Raw genomic sequence first — 20,950 nt, 5'->3', positions numbered from 1 at the left:
AAAGGTTCAGATATTTTTTTATTTCCATGAAAAAAAAAACAATCTAGAGGAATCTGCAGATAAAATAAATCAAATAAAGCGTGACTGTCGTAAATAGTTGAACTGTGAAGATTGCAAGACTGCCCAGGAGCTACTTTGAAAGAAGCCAAACCTCCATTACTGGGTTTGTGGAAGAATTTGTTTTACAGGTATGTATAATAATACAAACCTGCATTTGGTTGGGTTGTTTTTGAGAAATGGTAGCCTGCTAGAAGACAACATTACACTTTTTATTTCAGCTTCAAAAGAATCTAAGCAACAGAAAAGTCAATTAATTGTCAGTCCCTCAATGATAATGTTAACTATTGTTGAGTTTCCACCACATTACTTTTTTTTTTTTTTTAAATCAGCTTACCACACACTAGCGACATTCTGTCTCCCTTGGAAGCAATTTATGATATGTAACATCTTTCCAACTGACACTTCACACATTTAAGTTATGGCAGTTGAGAAGAAGGCTGACAAGGACCACCGATTCGCTTGCAGAGTTCATTTCTTTGACATCACTCTGTATTTACACGGCTCTCAAACAATTCTAAACCAACAATCCTAGTATTAATATTCAAGGGTGAAGATAACTTACATCTGTATTTATCCTCCAGGTGGGCCTTGCAGAGTGAGATGATTCCAGTTTTGAAGGATAGGGTGCGAATCTTTCCGCTGCGACCTCTGTGAAATAATAAACCATGACAACTACAAAGTCTGGCATAGCTTCAAAGCAGTGAATAACCTCAAGTGCACCTACGTGTCATAGACGTTGAGTAGCCAGTTGAGGCACATGTCGACGCTCAAAGGGACACTGACCAGGTGCGCATGACTCTGCTCCAGCCGCTGATACAGGCTGGTCAGACAGGCTACCAGCTGCGAGATGTCGAGCAGCTGCTCATTCTGCTTCAGGCCGTGCTGGTCGAACACTTCGCATGCCATTGGCATGCTCAGCAAGTCCACTGACATGAAAAAAAGAAGACGGTGAGAACACTGGTGTTCTTCAAATAAGCAACAAGGATGGTGGTGAGAGGGCAATGAGGTAGCACGGCAAGGTTTACGATTTTTCTCAAACAAATCTAACAAAGTGATTAAGTGGTCAAGTGCAAAAGTGATTGACAGGTGAGCTGTCCTCAGTGCACACTGTCTCTCACTCGGAGTTAATTGGCCCCTGACCTCTCGTGACCTTGACCAGGAGAAAGTGTACAGAAAATGGATTAGATGCGTAAAGAAGAGCACTCACAGCACAGAGCCTTCTGTAGGCGTCTGAGTTTCATGGCTGTTCGGTAGGCTGAGAATCGAACATTGTTCAGGTCAGCTGAAAAAAAAAAAAAACATGAGTCAGAACAGTGACAGCGTTGCACCGCTTAGAATAAATGCACTCACAAGCAATCTTTTTATAACGCAAAGTCTGTGGGTACGTTTACATGAAAATAACTCCGATAGTTGCCGTTGCTATTTTTATAACTTTTACATTGACACGACTTTGGTGATGCTGAAAAGTGCATGACCATCAACTGCTTGTCCACACGCTTGCCGTGGGCGTACCTCTGCCGTTTTGGTTGCACACATCGATCACTAAATACATAGTGATGAGACTTGGTTTTGAATATGATTTGATTAGAATAAATACACATTTTCAGCACAACTGGAGGATGTACCCGGCATTGACGAGCACTCAAATGAAAGTAGTTGGATACCCATGACAACCTTTCTGGAAAGGCCTCCACTGTTTAAAGATGTTCGTTTTCTAAAAAGGGTTTCAGCAGTTATAAACTCAGCAACATTTTTTTTCTCTTCCAAACATTACTGTTTTCAGCCCTTACATGAAAATTGGGTTATTTTGAAAAATGTCCACAATGACACATTTGCAAATATTTGCATTTTCAGCCTACAAAACACTTTTTTTTTTTTTTTTACCAGTGTGAAGCATTCTTGTAAAAGGAGAAAGCATCTTACACAGTGATTGATAGAGCTCTGCCATCTTGGGGTGGTCCCAACATGTTGTCTGGGTCTGGTGGCTGTTTGAAGAGTGGGAAACACAAGAGGAAAAGATTTGTCATGACTGTCTGAGTTGAGTTCTTCAGCACATTTTAAGCGGCCTTGCTCGCTTAAAGCTGTGACTGCTCCAATCCATCACACAGCTGTTTCACAGTGTATGCATTTTTGCATTTCCAGTGTCAAGAGTAGGGCTGGGACGATATTTCAATATCGATATGTATCGCGGTGGGGGTGAAACTGCATTACGTTACAATGTACACAGTTTAAGGTAAAAAATAATAATAAATCAATAACTATCAACATTGACTGACATGAAAGGAGTTATTTAATATTTATATTGACCAGTTAAGTTGACTTTTTCATCATTGCCTTGACGTCTTTAAGTCTTAATAAATGTTATATTGTTGCTGTCCTGTAAAAGCGTGCATGTCCAATTTTGCCATATTTGTTTTTCATTTTCATGTTAATTTTTTTTTATAGGACGGAGACAATATCGTAAAATAAAATTACATAAATTTAACCCTTTTTTCCATGGGTCCAACAGTAAAAAAAATAATAAAATAAATCAATATATATTGATATCGACCAATATGAATAACCAATATCGCAATATACTTTTCAGCCATATCGCCCAGCCCTAGTCAAGAGGTAGCAAATTAACTAAACTGTACAATACCCGACATCTTACTTTATCTTACAGAGAAGTGATAAAACAATATCAGACAATGAAGAATGGGGTCTACTTTTTTAACTTCTTACTAGTTCGTAAAACAAGATTATGTGAGGCATATATTTTTCTAATGACAAAAATGTCACAAAATGTATAAATACATATAGATTTATGATGAGTAACAAGTGGATGCATAAGTTAATTGGACCATCTTCCCTCTAGTGAAAGAAAATGTAATTGTCCTCGCTGTCACCATATGTCACTGGCATAGATAGACCAATAAAGATATTTCCAGTAAATAATTAATTTTCTGATCATTTAAGGGAAATTGGACGATTACCCACAGTTCACCTAATTAAGTCTCACAGCATACTACTGTGCTTGAATGATCATAATTGGAATGGGACGACATGACAAAACAGTCGTCTTTCAGGACACAGCCTGTCCACAGTTCCGCATTCGCATCATTAAAAAAAATTTGCTTTGCCTCCATTCTTCACATATCCAGCTGAGCTTTTAAAAGTGCACACGTCGAAGTCTGTCGAACACAAGCGTGGCTGCAGTTAACCTTTGTCAGGGGAGCACTTCAAAATAATAATCCATACGCACGCCTAGTTTTGCAGCATGTCCCCTGCACTCTCACTAAAGAGGTGAGGACTCCCGAGGTACTTGAAAATCACAACCTGCACAAAAATAGCTCAGCCAACTCAACTCATTATTGGCATGATGCAGACACGTAATAACCGTGAACTCACAATTATTAGACATTATCCTGACAAACACTGGTGCAATATGGCTGCCTGCAGTTTAGCCACAAGCGAGCTGATGTCTCACTCAGATTCGTAAGTTGGACCCCCCCAAAAAAAAAAAAAAACCCAAAGCAAAAACTAAATCAAATCGTGTTTTTAAAGTTGACACTATTTCAAAGAAGAGCATTACAGTCTTGCTTTAACACTGCAAAAAAGTTTCACGGTCATCAGATTTCGATAAAAGCCTGAAATTATTTTCTCACAGGAGCAATTAAATCTGCCGCTACCATGACGTGAAGGCCAGAGAAAGGTCAGGAAGTGGAGGCTCGGGGAAAAAAAAACAAACTAAAAGCCAAAATTTGAAGCTATGTCAGTCAAACAATGCACTCTGCTACATCATAATTAGAAATGTTCAAATATTTTAACGCATGGTTTGACTTGGAACTATTTGTGGGACTCTAGTTGCTAACGAAGAGTCGTGCATGTGCTGCCGCCCCATTCGCAATTTTGTACAGCGGGCCAACTACTACTAATAATACTCAACTTCCTTTGCATCTTGTGATCTAGCATTCTTCCTCATCACCAGCTTTTATTATGATGTTCCTTTTTTTTTTTTGTTACTTCTGTGTTTAGGATTTGACTTAAAATTATATCGAGTGCATTAATCGCCCAGTAACAAGCACAAAGCCACTTGCACTAGGACATATTGTAGTGGGGCAATGCTTCACTAGACCGAGTAGGAAGAGCTGTCGGGGCACATTTATTTATTCATTTATTTTTTTATGGACAGTCAGACATATGTGCTTTGTATTATTTGGCCTTGGTGAATCTCTTTGCTCTCCTGAGTTCCAGACCTTACCCCCATTTTTAGACTGTAATAGCTCACACACATTTTACGAGTACTACCTAAAAATCAAAATAAAATATTTAGCACTCCAAGCAAGTACTAATAAGACTAATATTAAAATACAATACTGTTAATTGAGCGTTCCAAGGCTGGATTTACATGCAGATCCAAATGCCCAATTCTGATTTCATGTCATTTAATTACAGCACCCACTTTTATCCCCATGTACTGTAAGTATAAGATGCTCCCCCCCCCCCCACTCTTTAATCCCTACGGCTTTTAATGTGAAACTGATTATTTTTGAATTTTTTATACACATTGTTTGGGGGGAAAAAATGTCTTCTGGTGTATACGGTAAATACATTTTTGGGAAAATCCAATCATGTGTGTGACCTCATTCTTCGCAAATATCCCATGTTATAATGTTGTTGCCACTTCTAAGGGCACAGACTGGAAACTAAACATCCGTCGTCAGATATATATGAAATGTTTGTTTGAGTTGCATTGGCATAAATGAGTAAAAAAAAAAGATGGTTTGCCGGGCTAAGAGAGGCCAGCATGCTTCTGTATCCATTCTACCATCAAAACAGCACGTGTGTGTCATTAAAAGAGAAGTCCTTAATGGCCCAATACCCGGTCCCTCAATAATCGTGGTACCTATGTCTACATTTCTGCCACGCCGGTTTTTAATCAACCTTAACCGCTGAAATGTAAATTACTACTGCCATCCCGTGTCCCTGGGAAGCAATTTTCTCCACGTAACATCTTTTTGACACTTGTCACTTTCAAGCTATGGCAGGAGAGAGGAAGGCTAAAAATCATCATTCAAGCCATTGACATGATTTTCTCAATCGCTTTAACTTTGTCAAATAGCATGGACGGAATTGTTTACAAGTGGTGCAATCAGCGATCATCCAGTCTCTTGCCAAATGATATAACGGTAAAAACGTAATTGTTATGATTTATTTGTCTGCAGTGCATGAATCCTGGTTGGCATTTTTCCCAGAATGCCACTGGGCATGCACAAGTCTATACCCCGTGTCATTATGAGGAAATGAAATGAAATGGGGAAAAATGCCCAACAGAAATCATGCATTGGAGACATAATAATAAAACCATAAAACAACTACAAATAATGTTGAAGTATTTAACTTTTGAATAGTATAGGCCAAATGCATTTTTTTTCTTTTTCACTAAAATGCCCAACGGATATTATGCAAAGCAGTCACAATAAATCATAATTTACACATAATGTTTAACTTTCTGAAATATTTGTATAATTTAGGCGAAATGCTAAAAAAATAGCATTTGTTTAAACATCTTTGCCAGTCAAAAATGTTTACTCCACATGGCAGTTCCACGATTGCCAAGAAACTTATAGTGTTAAAATGGGAAATGTGTTAAAACTGACAATGGAGTTGACAGTGAACGGTGGCGCGCTGCAGTGTTGGCTGGAAAATTATCTTTGAAAAGTAAAAAAAAAAATAAAATAAAAACTAACTTGATGATGTTTCAACCTCGAAAGGTAGAATATTAGCAAAAAGCTATTGTATATGTTTGTATTTTTGAATCACATGACATCCAAGTGCCTAAGTTACTTTCGCATGCACACACTTTTTCATGGATTTGGCATGTCTTCTTTGGACTTAGACTTTTGTGCTCCAAATGTCCTTTAGGTGATTGTAATTGTGGCACAAATCTGACATCATAATGTAGCCTCTCCCGACAGTACACAGATTTTCGGGGCTTGTTTCTTATTTATTCTTTTAAATCAATATCAAAATCAAGCCTATTTTCCTTTGATATGAATCACGTGTCTATCGTGACACATAGTGATACTGAATTTTCACACAGCCCGATTACAAAGTGTCAAAAAATTAATGGATCTAATATAGCTTTGTTCATCCGTCTGTGCCACTGGAATTAAATGTTCTCGTATTTAACCTATGTATCTAATTTATGTAGAATATTTGTTGTATGGAGCGTTATGAAATTTGATTCACAAAACAATGCGTCTTGCCCTAATAAAAGTGAGGAAACACTACGGTACCTGACCTTTCGAGCACATCCACAAGCAATCTTTGGTGGACTCATAAGCTTGCGAGCAAAGACAACAGGAATATAAACCAAGCGAAGGTCTTGTAAATGATTAAAAAAAAATAACAAAAGCAAGTGAGTAGGTCCAGGTTCAACCGTGTGGATACATCAATCATCTGTGTTTTGACTACGCACGCACAAGTGCATCCTGGTGCCAACATTCTGCAACATCCATCCAGCAGCTTTATTTTCAACAACTGTGAATGCGTGTGCGTGTGTGTGTGTGCGCGCAATGAGATCCGTGCGAGTGCGCGAGGCTCAACACTGCGGCTAAAAGCATCACTCACACACTATGACGCGTCTTAGGCAGCACGTTTCATCCCACCTTTTAATGTATGAGCATTTCCAAACGCTGACTGTCACTACGGAGGTGGGGGGGGGGCGCTTGCGTGCATGTAAAGGAATGTAACGCACTGATGCATCCGCCTGCAGAATAGGGCGATGCGCCGCGCGTGCACAAATCAACACGCGTCCACCACTAAACACACGCACAGGCGCGCGCAAATAAACGCACGCCCACACCTAGCGATCCAGTTGCAGTGTGTTTGCTTTTAAGCACAAAGGAGCCTCTTCATATTCGAACATGGGCCACAAATGTGCTTAGGAAGACGCCGAATGAGGAAATGCCCGATCCAGGTATCCAAAGCCGCAAGACCCAACCACCGCGACGGAAGTTATTAGCCTATTACAAGTTAAAAGCATTGCATTATATCCAATGATGTTCGTTCCCCTTAGCGGTGTGCAAGGATGAGAAAGAGGGGATACCTATCGATTTTATGCCACGTTCCAAATGTTAAGTAAGTGCATCTTTTCTCTCATTCCCAAATGACCCTCAAGCCAAATCTCGGCTATTTACAAATTCTCAGCTCAGCGCCTCTGTGCTAACCGTGAAAACTCGCAGCCGACGTCAGCGGCGTAGAAAAAACACGCACACACACGAACCCCCACAATTATTCAAGCACAATTAATAAAAACCATCACTCACTTCCGAAGCTGCTCCCGCATTGTCGCTAGCGATTACAGCAGCAGAAAGCACCCAATGTCGCCGGCAATGCCGCCCCCCAATACCGGCGAAAGCTGTTTCCACGGTTCGACCCAGCGTCTAAGCAGCACCAGGACAACCTTGCCGGAGCTTGCCGGAGCTTGCCCGTGCTTGTGATTATCCGCGTGTGAGCACTGTTGGCTTTGCTGTGAGGGTGGCAGGATGACTCCCGAATGAAGCCCGCCAAGATACAACGAAACAAATAGGCCACTTCCGCTCACTTCTTTTCAAAATAAATGTCGACTTTTTATTTTTTGTTTTGTTCGGGGTCCAAATTTATCTTCAAGTATCTTCAGGTTGCACAAAACTGTGAATGTCTGCACAAAACTGCGAATGTCTTCATCACAAGTAAGCTATACAATTGTAATTTGGAGGAGATTTTCTGAAACTTTAATTTATCCACAATCAAAAAACTGTGTAAACTGAGACAAAATTGGAGCCATAAAGATGAGTCCTAAATAATACACTGGTCAACAGCAAGTCCTAAGATGGTTTTATGTGTCCCTAAATGTATTTTTGAAGCTGATTTTATGACATCTTGTTTTTTCCCCAGGAAATCTTTTATTTATTTATTTATTAATTTTTTTTAGAATTTCCATTTTTTTTGTTTTATAATTTGGCCTATCAAAGCTTTCACCATGCATTGTCATTTTTAGCGATGAGATTTTAGAAAAAATAAAATCCAGCTGTTGCTGAACCGAATTCCTTAAAGGAGCACTTCACTGACATTAACATTGGGACTTATAGAATAGGTTTGCATGTAAAAATGACATCAGAACTAAAATTCTCCCACCTAAAAGACTCTGCAGTGATTTAAGGCTATTTTGTGATGAGGTTTATGACAAATTGGCATGCCCCCTTTCGGAGCCTGCCTTGATATTTTTTTCCAGTTTCAGCATCTGCGTCACAGCAGGGAGACAAGCGAGGTAAATGGCGACTGATCGCCACGAAAATGCAATTGTACATTACTACTCTTGCCCACTTCAACCTCTGAAAGTAGAAAAGCGTTCTGCAAAATTGTTTGGATTTATTGACATCAAACATGATCTCTTGTGATCCTGTCCTCCTTTAATTCATAAATATTACTAATTATGCAGAGTGATGATAAGATGTTTGGAGGATGGATGGATATTATTATGAAAACCAGATAACCTAGAGCAGGGGTCACCAACTCCATTCCTACTTACTACTCTGCATGTTTTCCATCGCTCCCTGCTGCAACGTACATGATTAAAAATGATCAGAGTGTTATCGTGCTTCTGAAGTGCTTGCTGATGAGATGATCATTTGAATCAGTCGTGTTGCAGCAGGGAGGAATGGAAAACAGGCAGGACCAGAGATGGAGAAAGAAAGATGGCAGATTCAGAATCAGCATGAAAAAAAAATCCATCGAGAAAAGTTTACTTGCACCTCTGATTAAAAAAAAAAATGTTGACCAGTGTTATTTTAAAACCCAAATAGTATCCTATAATGGCTTTTTCTCTTGTCCCTCCCTCTTGATGACCAACTTGCATATTAATTAAAACAAACTAAGCTTGAGGTTTTTTGGTATAATTTTTGTTGTCATCCTCTTGGAAAAAGGTTTTACTTCATCACATCCATATTGTAATTATTCTACAGTTGTGCCTTTGAACATACCCACAACTCTATTAAGCCACCATGAGAAACAGAGGGTGAAAAAAAGTGAATATATCCACTAATGGAGGGTGTCACTCATAACAATGCAACCCTGTTATCATTATAAAAAAAAAAGTACCTTCCAGTTTTCTTTTTTTTTTCTTTTCTTTTTTTTTTATTAGAATATCGCAACGTTCGTTCTTGACCGCATAGCTTAGCATTTAACACAGCTACACTTAATAGAGCAAAATGATTATGTAATTAGAGTAGTGCTAAAATAAATAAGTATTCCAATAAAATGCATCTGTATTTAATTGTACACAAGAAAAAAAGCAAATTTTTCATTTTCATTTTTTTACATGTAAATTGGAATGGCCATCCTAGCACTGGTGAATGCTGAAGCATTTATTTTGAAACTCACACCCCACTTCTGGTCAAGCTTTCTTTTTTACCTCAATGCTTATCTCAGCTATGGTGACGCTCCCCTTCCCCCATCACAGTGTAATAAGTGAAAGAAAAGGAGCTGAGGTGCTCCAGGGAAGCTCGCTGCTTTTCAACATTAAATAACACGGAGGAAGCCGTGAGAGAGAGAAAGAAGGGCATACGTGGAAGCACCCAGTTGGGATGGAGTCGAAGTGTGAAATAAAGAGGAATTTTAAAAGTTTCCTGCTGTATTCTAATGGAGACAACTTGTGTTGCCGCGTTGTCTTGAAAAAAAAAAAAAATCCCCCACATAGCGACTCACCCTGTTATTTATTTGCCAAAGATCAACTTTGATCTTCCCACAACGGTTGCCTGTTTCTACCTGTGTGTGTGTCAATAAATTCCTCACAAATGATTTAAAAGGGACATATTCTAGAAAGTCAAGATTACATTTTTATGTCCTCCTAAAAACGTGTACATGAGCTAGTCATACATTTACGTAATGACAGTGGCCAGGAAGCTAGGCTGGGCGAAGAGCCGCCATTTTCAAGCCACAGCTTCACTAAAATTTGTTTAGACTTTTGTTTGCCCTTTTGCCAAAATGTGCCGTGAAAAACGGACTATTTTGGGACCTGCTCATTTAAACAGCAACATACAACATTGGTGATAAGCAGCATAATTTTTACTGAGAATATTGTTTAAAAAAAGATGATTACATGAATTTAACATGTCAATCCCTAATCTAAAAGTACTGGTTTGAAGTGCGGGCAAATTCCCACCACAGGATTGGTTGGCCATACTCATTTCCATACGCACTTCATGTGTGCATCGTGATGGTGTGTACTGTTTTGCTATTTATTGCTGAATCATCGGTTAATTGAAATGGCGATTTTGCTGTGTGTGTGTGTGCGTGTGGGGGGGGGGTGTGTGTGCGTCGTGTGTGTGTGTTCAAATGGCACACTCACAGTGTTTTGGTCATCAGGTCTGGTCCAGCTTTTTCTCTGTATTTGGAGATAAAAAACCCTGTCACTTCACTTTCCCTCCTCCATGCAACTTTTCGCCTTAACCTTGATTTTCTCTGTGTTGCTTCCAGTGAATTAGTCACGGCCATTGTTCAGTTAAACCACACATTGAAAAGATGCAAATGACATGAAGCACAGCGCTTGTCTGATTTGCGACAGAAGCAAGAAAGGAGCTCAGCATGGGAAGTAGGCTGGGGGGCAGGTCAGCTGTAGTATCCTGAGATCATGTTTTGAAAGAAAAATGTTAACCATGCAATGCAGTGCTTCTTTGGCACACTTAAAGCATGAAAACATGCATGAATACAACATGTACTGTTTACATCAGAGATTTTATGGCTATAATTTTGATAGGCCACCTTCAAAAAAGATATTCCTTCAAGGAGGGATTTCCCCGCACCAAGAATGACGGTGACTATAGTGATCAACACAAATATCTTTGAAACTTTTAAACATCCCACCTCAGCAAACTGGGAACAATACTACATGAAAAGAGGGTACGAAGATGTTAAGACAAATTAGGTTCACTTATCTATCCAAATTCCACAACAGTAGCAATTTAAATAGTGAAAAATCAAAATCCATCCTTTCACACGCTTATGTCACTGTGAAATCTAAACTGACTATATTTGTGATTTGTCCTTTTTTAAATTTTTTTCAAAGAAAACTTTTTTTTTTTTACTAATTAATTTGCTTCACCAGCGATTAATTGTCCAGGTCAGGGTGCATCCCGCCTCTCCAAAAATGCAAGCTGGCATTGACTTTTATGAAGAAATGTATAGAAAATGGAAGTAAAGAAAATGGATGAACAATGAAGACTACATGACAATAAAGTCAGATTCGTATTTTGCAACAATAAAGTAAATATGTTGAAAAAGCATATTTTCCCACGCGATTTATCTTAATTTGCAGTGTGTGGAAACTCCTGCCAGATTTCATTTCATGCAACGGCAGACTTGCGTGTGACTTATTATAAAGGTAAGCATGGCTAACTAAAAAAATATCTATTTTTTCCAAACTGACTCTGAGGTTCTACTTACACGCGGTAGAAGCGAGCTGATTTTAAACCAAATAGGAATGGAAACATCAAAATGTGTGACAAGTCAGCTGATGTTGGATTTTTTGGCTTCTAATTGGCCAAAAAGTGCTTGAGAGCACAAATGCATTTTTTTTAAAAGCCTGCTGTATGTGGACGAGGGATCTTTTATTTATTTTTTTCGTATTTTGGGACAACACACACAGAGACATCTTAAAATTCACTCTATGATAGCAATTATTATGTATCAACCCACAGTGTGAACATTAAGTAGAGAAATTATGCAGTCATTTCAAGCTGAGCCATGTGGCTTTCATTCATCTTCTAAGACTGCGAAAAACAAAGTATAGACCAGGCTTAATATCACCCACCTTGAGCTAATGTTCGTTCTATCCAATCCATGAATGAATTACACTTTCAGCAACTGGGAGAAATAGCGACAATTCTGCTGCTTTTTGTGAGGTGTGTGGCATAACTTTTGACTTCCCAAATATGGTTCCTTGCCCTGTAAAAGAGCTACATGTCTTAAAAATCTGTCTCTAGATGCTAACCCTAAGAGAAATTTCTCAAATGAAATGTAACAAACGTACTGAATCAAACAGCACATATTAATATTTGACACAGTCTCAATCCAAACAACAATGTTATCGTAAGCCCCGAAGGAAAATTCCATTTACACTCAGTCGTATATCTTCAATGCACACCACACACAGAAGCAGACCACACACATGCAGGCGTGCAAGAGAATGCAACCACCTTTCACTCACAGTTAGGGTCTGATTTATTAAGATCCCAATAACCGGTGCTAAATTGCTTGTTAACTCACTCGAACAAATTGTACTCGCTGTTGGCAAAGGGGTGGCGGAGACTGTGATCTTTAAAAGTGAGTATTTCACTGTAGGTACAGTATCGCTGAAGGTTATCACTATGGAATATTTGGGAGAGAACCTCAAGTGCATGACAATTGGAAATGATGGAATTGGAAGTGTTAGTGGAAGAGGCAATTAAAAAATAAAAATTAGTACTACATTACAGAAAAGCAATTTAATCGCTATGATAATTTTGGAGAAATCTGCAATCACCGTCTTGATGGTTTGAACTCGAACTTGCTCCAATATTGTTTTCATTACCACTGGTGCATTTGGATAAAAGTAAAATACAAGTATATATATATTTTTTTTTCATACATATATGATATGATAGATTTGAATACAAATGATGCATAAACATCAGATATGATCATTTTTGATAGCTCTTGAAGCCATCTAGTGTAAAATAAATGACATTCTATTAATATTTCTAAAGGTGCTTTTTCCGGGTCTCCTACCATAGAGCTCCGCCAGTGACCTGATCCAGAAGGAAGTGGTTTGTCCTGTTTTGCCAAATGCGGAAGTTGGTTGTGCTTAACCCCTTGTGCTTAAATGACGCAGATGCACGAACATGGACAATTAAGGAGTTTAATCATAATTGATATGGCATGACTCCTTCTTGTGACTAGCTCCAAGTCAGCCCTTATTCAGAAGCTCCAAAATTGCATTGCTGACAAGATGAAATATCACAATGATTTTTTTTTTTCTGGCGTTAAAAAATGTTTATGCAACCAGAAAAGATCGCCTGCTCACCATATTAACTGCAGTTATCGTTACGAATACGTGAGATGGTTTGCACCTTCCTTTCAAATGGGGTATTTAAAGATGTAAAATCAGCCTCGCAAACCGTTTGTAAATATGTTTTTTAATGTTTAATTAGTTATAGGCAGAAATAACTGTCACATGCCACACAAATTCACTCGACAGAGAAGCGAGCAAAGCAAATAGGGGTCATTAAACATTCAATTTGGATTCAATGGCCCAAACGTCATCATATTGCTTGACTTTAGAGTCATATTTTTGCCGCTGGAATAGATGTACTTACTTAATGTAGTAGGGCACGTTGTTTGGAGAGACACCCTGCTCGAATGGGCTGCCAACAGATCCTGCAGAGACAGGAGTTGAGGGCTGGCTTTTGAACAGTTCAAAAGAAACCACTTGTGCAGTTGCAAGTAGCGTGCAGAATTTTCATTAAAAACAAGTGCAGGGCACTCATAAAACAGATTTGAAAACCCCAAGTCTCAGCTATCTTAAAATGACCCAATGTCAGTGGGATTGTGCCTCGTAGGTAACATTCTTGCAGTTGAAACTCATCACGTGTGCACACCGCACTCAAACACATACGTGACACGCACATGCGCAAAATCCTTAAAAGACAATTACTTTCTTCTACTGTTTGAGTCTGTTTAGAATCAGTTTTCTTTTGAGTCACATTGGCTTTTTTGTATTTTTCGATTACCTTTAAAAAAAAAAATCATCATGTCAATATAAAAGCCAAATCATACTTGACAGCACTATGAATTCAAGAATCCAGGGTCATATTGAAATTTACTGACATGACTGAAAAAACACATTAATAGACCATCAAGTGATAGAATCTTTTACTCACCATGAATGAGGCCAAAGTCTTGGTGTGCATCCATCAGCTGCTTTAGATGGTCATTGACTGAGACCTGATGGGAAAAAGAACAATTTATAGTTTTGTGTGTATAGATACATATATGGGTGTGTCTCTGTTGGTTTTTCAGTATATGCCACACGATATGTGACATATCTTCTGCAGTGAGCTGGCATTCATAGAAAATCATGACTATTCAGCCACTGCGGCACCCCAATTCTACAATATTTCTGAAGAAATTAAACCTTTAAAATGAGAAGAAAGATGACGCAAAGCCAGCTCATGTATAAAAGTGCGGTTCCCTGAGGAAGCACCCACAAAATGTCGACAGAAGCTGTACTAATCCCGATAATGTTCCCATGTTCCCATACATGGGCACCCACAGTGAGGCAGCAGAAGCTGATTATTTTTGATCAAGGACAAAATTTCTTAAAAAAAAAATAAATAAGTGAATCATAAGAAGTCTCGCAGCGATTCTTTAATAGAACAAGAATGTAATCCAGCCAGAATGAATCACTCAATTAATGAACCATCTTTCCTCTATAACAATCTGCAGGACACACTTGGGAGAGGGGATGAGTAAATGTGTGATGAGGATCAGATGAGGATGTAAAAGTATACCGCCTGTGATTTTTATATTGTACCTTCATGCCTGCCCCACTGTTTTTACCCCCGTAGTCATAGTAACCTAGTTGGAATTGTACAAATTAATAGGAGCACAAGGAATTTGGTGCAATTACTCAATAAGTGAGTGCTTGTGCTGGCCAGCATCGCAGTGTTTGAGCAGGGACCCTGATGATTTGTTTAAAGTGACTTCGGCATGCAGGTACCCGCTCCCCTCTTTTCATCTATCCTAATAGTAGTAATATTTGAAGAAGGGAGCAGAAAAAAATGTTCTGTACCAATATGACCATTTTTTAATGTTTCAAGAGCTTGGGCAATAATCAGTCAGTTTTCTTTTACTTTTACTCTGCATCTGTGAGCCAGATGAAAAGCCACCTGCGAGAGGCAGAATTATTTTGACTGACTGACTGAAGTATCTCGTTGCGCACAATTTTAGCACAACAAATCCAAACTAAACTGTGAACTGGTTTGTGACTCAATATTTATTGGGGTGTGTGTGTGTTTTCGGAGAAATGCTGTAAGCTATTTTATTGATCAACAAGCGCAAACAACATTCCTCAGCAAGTTGCTTTGTGATTTATGTTTGTTAGAACCCAAGAGAGGAAGCATATTTGTAATTTTGGAAACTGTAATAAAGAAGAAAGCAAATGTGCTTTGTTTTATATATTTGAGATCGATGACGTGCATGTATAGTTGGTGTGCGCTGTATGTCTTAATGTTCTGTTACTGGCAGTTTGTAACAATGTTGAATGCACAGACCTCATGGTCATCGTACGCCATTGATATTTTACAATGCAATGGAATTTCTAGTTTAATATCTTATGTTGGACGGTAATTTTGGGGTGCAGCAATTGTCAAAAGTCTCTAAAACTCTCAACTCTCTCCTTTAGTTTTAGCGTTTCCTGTCTTTGCGACAATCCCTCAATCCATTTTATGTAGTGCCATCTTCATTAGGGTCACAATCTCAACTGAATCTGGGCTCGCCACAGGAGCACACGGATTGAAAAAAAATCTCACATTACGTTCATGTAATGAGTCCTTTCTGAGGGCAGAATTGAGTACCTGCAACATTTTCCAGCGTGTGTTGAGCTCTTCAATGCGCTTGAGATTGCTCGGTGACAGCTGGATTTCAGGCAGAGTGAAAGTGGACGCCAACTGGTTCATATGCGTTACGTCTTCCTGAATGGGAGCAATCTCTTCCTGGAACTCCTTTGTCACACACATGTCAGCACAAGGAAGTTAGATGTAGTAAAGCCAATGACTTTTTGTGTGGCCAAAACACAAACCGCACCTTGACTCTTTGGATGTGCTCAGGCAGCGAGTCGATGAGGAGGTCACCGACCGGCTCCCAAGCATCCTTCACCATCTCGGCTTGCCTCAGCTGCCCATCCACCAGGTCCTCTACCTCCAAGAGCTCCATCAGCCGCTGCAAAGCAATCTCCAGCCTCCTCAGCCAATCAGCAGAGTTGCTATTAAGCTGCTCCCATTTAGTCATCACTTCATTTGCTTCCTTACGCAGGATTCGCCCGACATTCTGGGCACGCTCCATGGAACCGATACCGATATCTGAGATACAAACAGGGACTCAAATCATATTCAGGTTGAGATATGTCATGTGTGATATGGCAAACACTGGCTTGTAAACTTCTGTGTTGTAAATTTCTATACTGTAGTAGTTAAAAGGCTTATAGAAAAAAAAAAAGCCAAAGACATCTTGTGTCGCATGTCGTTTACAGACTTTAGCATTGTCGTGCAGCTAAAAGTCCATCGTCATAGATCACCATGACATGACAACCACATTCCTCAAATCATGAAATGTTCTGTCATTTAAAAAAAAAAGTGGAGACAAGTTTGATTTCTTCAAAAAAACAAAGACACCTGCTGACATTGAGGAAGCCAAATAAACAAGACGCAGCTTGAGCACCGACACGTAAACCGAATAAAATGTCACTCACTCAAAAGATGCTGTGTGAACTTTCTCAGTGCAACAGGAAAGTGCTTTGTGCCTTCAGTTCTTAACAGCTGGATTCCAGCCTCCCTCCTTCCATTATGCCCAGTGGCTCATAAAACTTTTGCAGTAACTGGGCTGTTGCCATGGCACCACAAAGTTTGTTTGTTAACCTCCGCATGTGACCATTGCGATGTGAATGCCGAGGCGAAACACTTTAGAGATAAAGAGGCCACGATTACACAATTCTAAAAAAAGAACCAACAAGGAATAACTATAATGTAAAATTCCCACAACAAATGGAGGACTATAACACTGAATCTGAATATTATAGAATAGCACTCATTTAAATATTCCTCAATGTAATTGTAATCAGTATTGGAGGGAACAAAGACCACAGATGACCTCAGAGCTTGGACACATCGTGACTAATTTTAGCGGGAAATGAAGGTCCAAATCTCTAACCTAATCTCGAATGTGTTTATTGAGAAAATACCAATTACAATTTGGTATGTAAGTGTCAGCAAATGAAAAAGACACACAATGCAGCTTTGGAGCAGACTGAGTTATTATTACTTGGCCCATTTCTACCACTTCGGCATGCACTTAGCTCCAGTTGAGGCCAAAAGTTTACATACACTCGGGCCAAAAACTGTCTACACCAATTTTCGCAGTGTTTAACAGTTCTTCTATTGCTACATTCTAATGATTACAATGTCTTTATTTCTGACTTTTGCAACAAAGTGGTTGTCTGTCAAAAATCCAGTGGCTTAAAAGTTTACATCCACTTTGTAAAACTCTAAAAACACAATGTTGAACATTGGGGAAATTGGCCTCAGGCCTCAATGTCACAATAACGGTTATGTGATTTCCCAGGAAGTCCCATAGTGGCGACATAAGAAAGACTTTCTCCAACCCTTTTCCAAGTGTCACAAATATTAGAGACAAGATGGGAATATCCAAAGAGTACAGCCAAGAAAATGTGTGGTTGATCTTCACACTTCGTTAGGCCAACTTGCCAACCAGTTGCTGATGCCCAAGGCTTGTTCCGACCATCATCAGGAAGTACAAGGACCTTGGGACTACATTGACCAAGCTAGGTAAAAATCAACCTCAAATTGTTCTGCAAGGATCTCCAAGACACAGAAGTGCACGGAATGCATCACGCTTAGGGATGGCTTTGCTCCATCGGGCACGGGAAAACCTCAGGAGATTATGCCAAGATTCTTGACGACCATTGTCAAGGCCTCGGCCAAACATCTGAAGCTTGGACGCAATTGAATGTTCCGACAGCATAATGATCCAAAACATACGTTGATAGTAAGCCATCGCTCGCATTGCTTAAGAATATTGGAAGAAACTTGAAGGTGGTTTTCCAAAAACGGAGTCAGGTTCTTGCTGTAAAAGGAAATGCTACCAAGTGTGAAGTGTATGCAAACTTTTGAGCTGCTCTACTTTTCATGTTTCAAATTCACTCTAGTTCCCTCACGCATTCCTAATTGAAGACTAAATTCAAGTTGAAATTGTGGGTGTGGACCGTAGTGAGGACAAGTATAGAAAATGGATCGCTACTGTTTTAAATTCAACACACAACATTATTTCATTTTAACAGCATGACTTGCACAATCATGCCCTCGATGATTTTTTTTCAGTGTGAGAAACATCAAAGTAAGTTGCGCTGCCTGAAAGGTGCCTGTGTTTGATTAATTTTTGAGTATGTTACCTCGCTGCTCAGGTGAGGGAGGCTCTTGGGGCAATTGGGAGAGGAAGACTCCAACATCATCAAGCGCCTTGGTCACAACAGGCTCTTTGCCTCTTACGTCCCGTCGGAAGCCCTGCAACAAGACAGATGCGCGCTTCATTTGGACACGCCATGCTAATCTACATTTGGAGGTTTTTTTTTTTTTTTTTTGGTTGAAATTGCATAAAGTAGCATTTTAATTGAACCCGCAGAACTTCATTTTCCATTAAATCATGCCTCCGTTTGTCTAATGTCACAACATCGTGAGGTCTGATTTTGTTGATGAAAACAACGATTCAGGGTCGTGATGAGAATTTCTTTTATAGGCTTGCGTATAATTCATTATTCAGAGACTGTTTAATACTTTGTATTTCTTCTCTTGCACAAAAAGCTTTGCCACATACCTTACGGAATAGTAATGTTATCTTTTGAGCAGAAGCGATCTGTGAATATGGTTACAGTCTTATTTGCATTTTTGAAAATGACAACAATGTTGGCAAATTGATCCTTATTTATACATGTCAGCGGAAACGACTGATTTATTCTCCCATATTTGATCACAAACAGCCTTTTTAAAAACCTCTCACTTTGTTTTTGGTTTGTGGATTTAGAATTAAATATGTAAGTAAGGGGAACTCAAATCGGACAGAAACACAACAGACACAAACACATTTGGTTTGGAAGAGCTTAGTCCGTCAAAATCTCAACCAGATTTGTCCGCCTTTTAATGTAATCTCATAATCATGTATTTTCATATATAAAATATACATTGTTGTACTATTTGACATTTTTATATGCATGTTATCGTGGCAAAATGTAAATGAATCATTTCTTACATTAATCAAATGACTGATAGAAAAAAAGAAGGCCACGTGATGTTTGAAGTGCCATTGTCAAAAGACCGCATTTAATCTATTTTGTGCAAATGTTCTCCTGTAAACAACTCCAAAACTACCAACGCCACCATTAGCCAAGTCAAATTTTGCCAACCGTATGCGTATGACAGTTGCGGGGTCATCCTACCCGGTGAGTGTCCAACTGATTCTGGACAGCAGGAACGTCACCGCCTACTGGCATCTCCCGCTCCAGCTGCTGAGATTTCAGCCTCAACCAGTTAAGCAGCTCCTGCAGCGACATATGGAGCCTCTTCCAAGGTGCCATTTCCGAGTCCAAGTGAGCCCTTTTGAACCCAAACAGACACTTAGTCATCCCGACACATGCATTTATTAAGCGAGTGAATATGTTCAAAGCATCTTTTCAAGTTCACCTTTCCCTTACCTCATGCTAAGCGTCTTGCTTCGCAGATCATTCCAACGCTGGTTCATGTTGTTCAAACGTCGGTGGAGGAGTGCGGCATCCTCCGACTCTTCCAGTGAGCTCAGAATCCTCTGGCCCTTCTCATCAAGGGAATGGTACAGCTCTGTGTGGCCATCAACCTCGGCCTCTAGGTCCTGACAAAACACGCAGCTGGTGAGACGATGACATGCACTTGACTCCGTCAGAAGTATTATATTTTGATATCAATTAATCACTTTGATACACTAATTCATCCCAAATTTTCCAAATCTTCAGAATTTTTGCTTCTCAACAGTAAATATTCGGCTGATTTCTGCAGTTCTTCTTTTTTGTGCTGTTTTTCAAAATAAGACATTTGCAAACATCTGCTTGTACTTTGGGAAACAATAAAAAAAATGGTGGTTGTTGTTGTGAATCATTATTCAGTCAGTTCAAAGTAATGTGAAGTTGTTTTTTTTTATTTTTTTTAATATCCATTATTAAAATACTCTTTAGTTCCAGCCCTAATCTCAAAAACATTTTTGCTCTATCATGAAAAATTTGATTATTCAAGAAGACCTCTTATGACTAGATTCTACGGATAAATAAATCAGTTGAAATGTCAAGGTTTTTAACCTATGTACGCTTAAATTTAATACCAATCCATTAAATTACGCATTATGAATTCTAATGGAAAGTTTTCAATTGGAAATATGATATTAGCAAAATTCCCAATCTTATCTTCTGTGGGAATTGAAAGGAATTTCTCCACCCCTTTGCCTCCTACCTGCTACACCATTTACCAATTTTCTGAACAAGAGCTCAAATAGAAGCACGACCATCTACCCATCCACTCTCACCAATCATTCACAGAGCAAATATTGGAGACAAACCACCATTCACACCTCCGGTCACCAAGCAGGATTCACATTTTCTGCAGGAAAAGCCGTTCAAATCTTCAGTAATTAGGATCATTGTTTTCATTGGTATAAATGCTTCACATTATAAAAAATTAGTCGCTAAAGCAAAACAAAACAACTTTTTTTAGACTAAAGAAGAACATCAGTTCATGGCAACACAAAGTATGAGGACGAGGTGATGAGCTCGGAGCAACAGAGAAGAGATCTTTATTGTCTTTGCCAACCTGAACCTGGTAGACCTTTCTTCGCAACATGCTGGAAAAAAAAAGTCAGGAGTCCCGCATGTAAACAAGGACAGAGCTGCACCATCTATTGCATCTTGTCGTTCAGGAAGATTAGTTCCCAGTGGGTGAAACAATGCCATCTGTTTAGGCGTGTATGCATGTGTGTGCGCTTCTGTATATGTGTGTGTGTGAGAGCGAGTGAGAGA

General features: G+C 39.2%; 1 protein-coding gene across 1 annotated transcript in view; it reads right to left on the bottom strand.

The window, feature by feature from the left end:
- dmd (dystrophin) overlaps positions 1 to 20,950 on the bottom strand; it is a 128,957-nt gene that overhangs the window by 14,778 nt on the left and 93,229 nt on the right. Inside the window, exons 61-72 of the mRNA XM_088289733.1 lie at positions 19,604 to 19,776; positions 19,349 to 19,505; positions 18,308 to 18,419; positions 15,928 to 16,202; positions 15,699 to 15,845; positions 14,004 to 14,067; positions 13,440 to 13,500; positions 10,436 to 10,471; positions 1,984 to 2,045; positions 1,268 to 1,342; positions 785 to 986; positions 623 to 708 (exon numbers count right to left, since the gene is read on the bottom strand). Coding sequence (XP_088145859.1) covers positions 623 to 708; positions 785 to 986; positions 1,268 to 1,342; positions 1,984 to 2,045; positions 10,436 to 10,471; positions 13,440 to 13,500; positions 14,004 to 14,067; positions 15,699 to 15,845; positions 15,928 to 16,202; positions 18,308 to 18,419; positions 19,349 to 19,505; positions 19,604 to 19,776 — 1,450 coding nt within the window. The remainder of the gene's footprint in view (positions 1 to 622; positions 709 to 784; positions 987 to 1,267; positions 1,343 to 1,983; positions 2,046 to 10,435; positions 10,472 to 13,439; positions 13,501 to 14,003; positions 14,068 to 15,698; positions 15,846 to 15,927; positions 16,203 to 18,307; positions 18,420 to 19,348; positions 19,506 to 19,603; positions 19,777 to 20,950) is intronic.

Source organism: Idiotropiscis lumnitzeri, chromosome 3, assembly GCF_059441095.1.
Source record: "Idiotropiscis lumnitzeri isolate Australia: NSW breed Sydney's pygmy pipehorse chromosome 3, RoL_Ilum_1.0, whole genome shotgun sequence".
Classification (NCBI taxonomy): domain Eukaryota; kingdom Metazoa; phylum Chordata; class Actinopteri; order Syngnathiformes; family Syngnathidae; genus Idiotropiscis; species Idiotropiscis lumnitzeri.
Note: the sequence above shows the minus strand (reverse complement) of the source record. Positions and strands in the feature narration are given on the sequence as shown.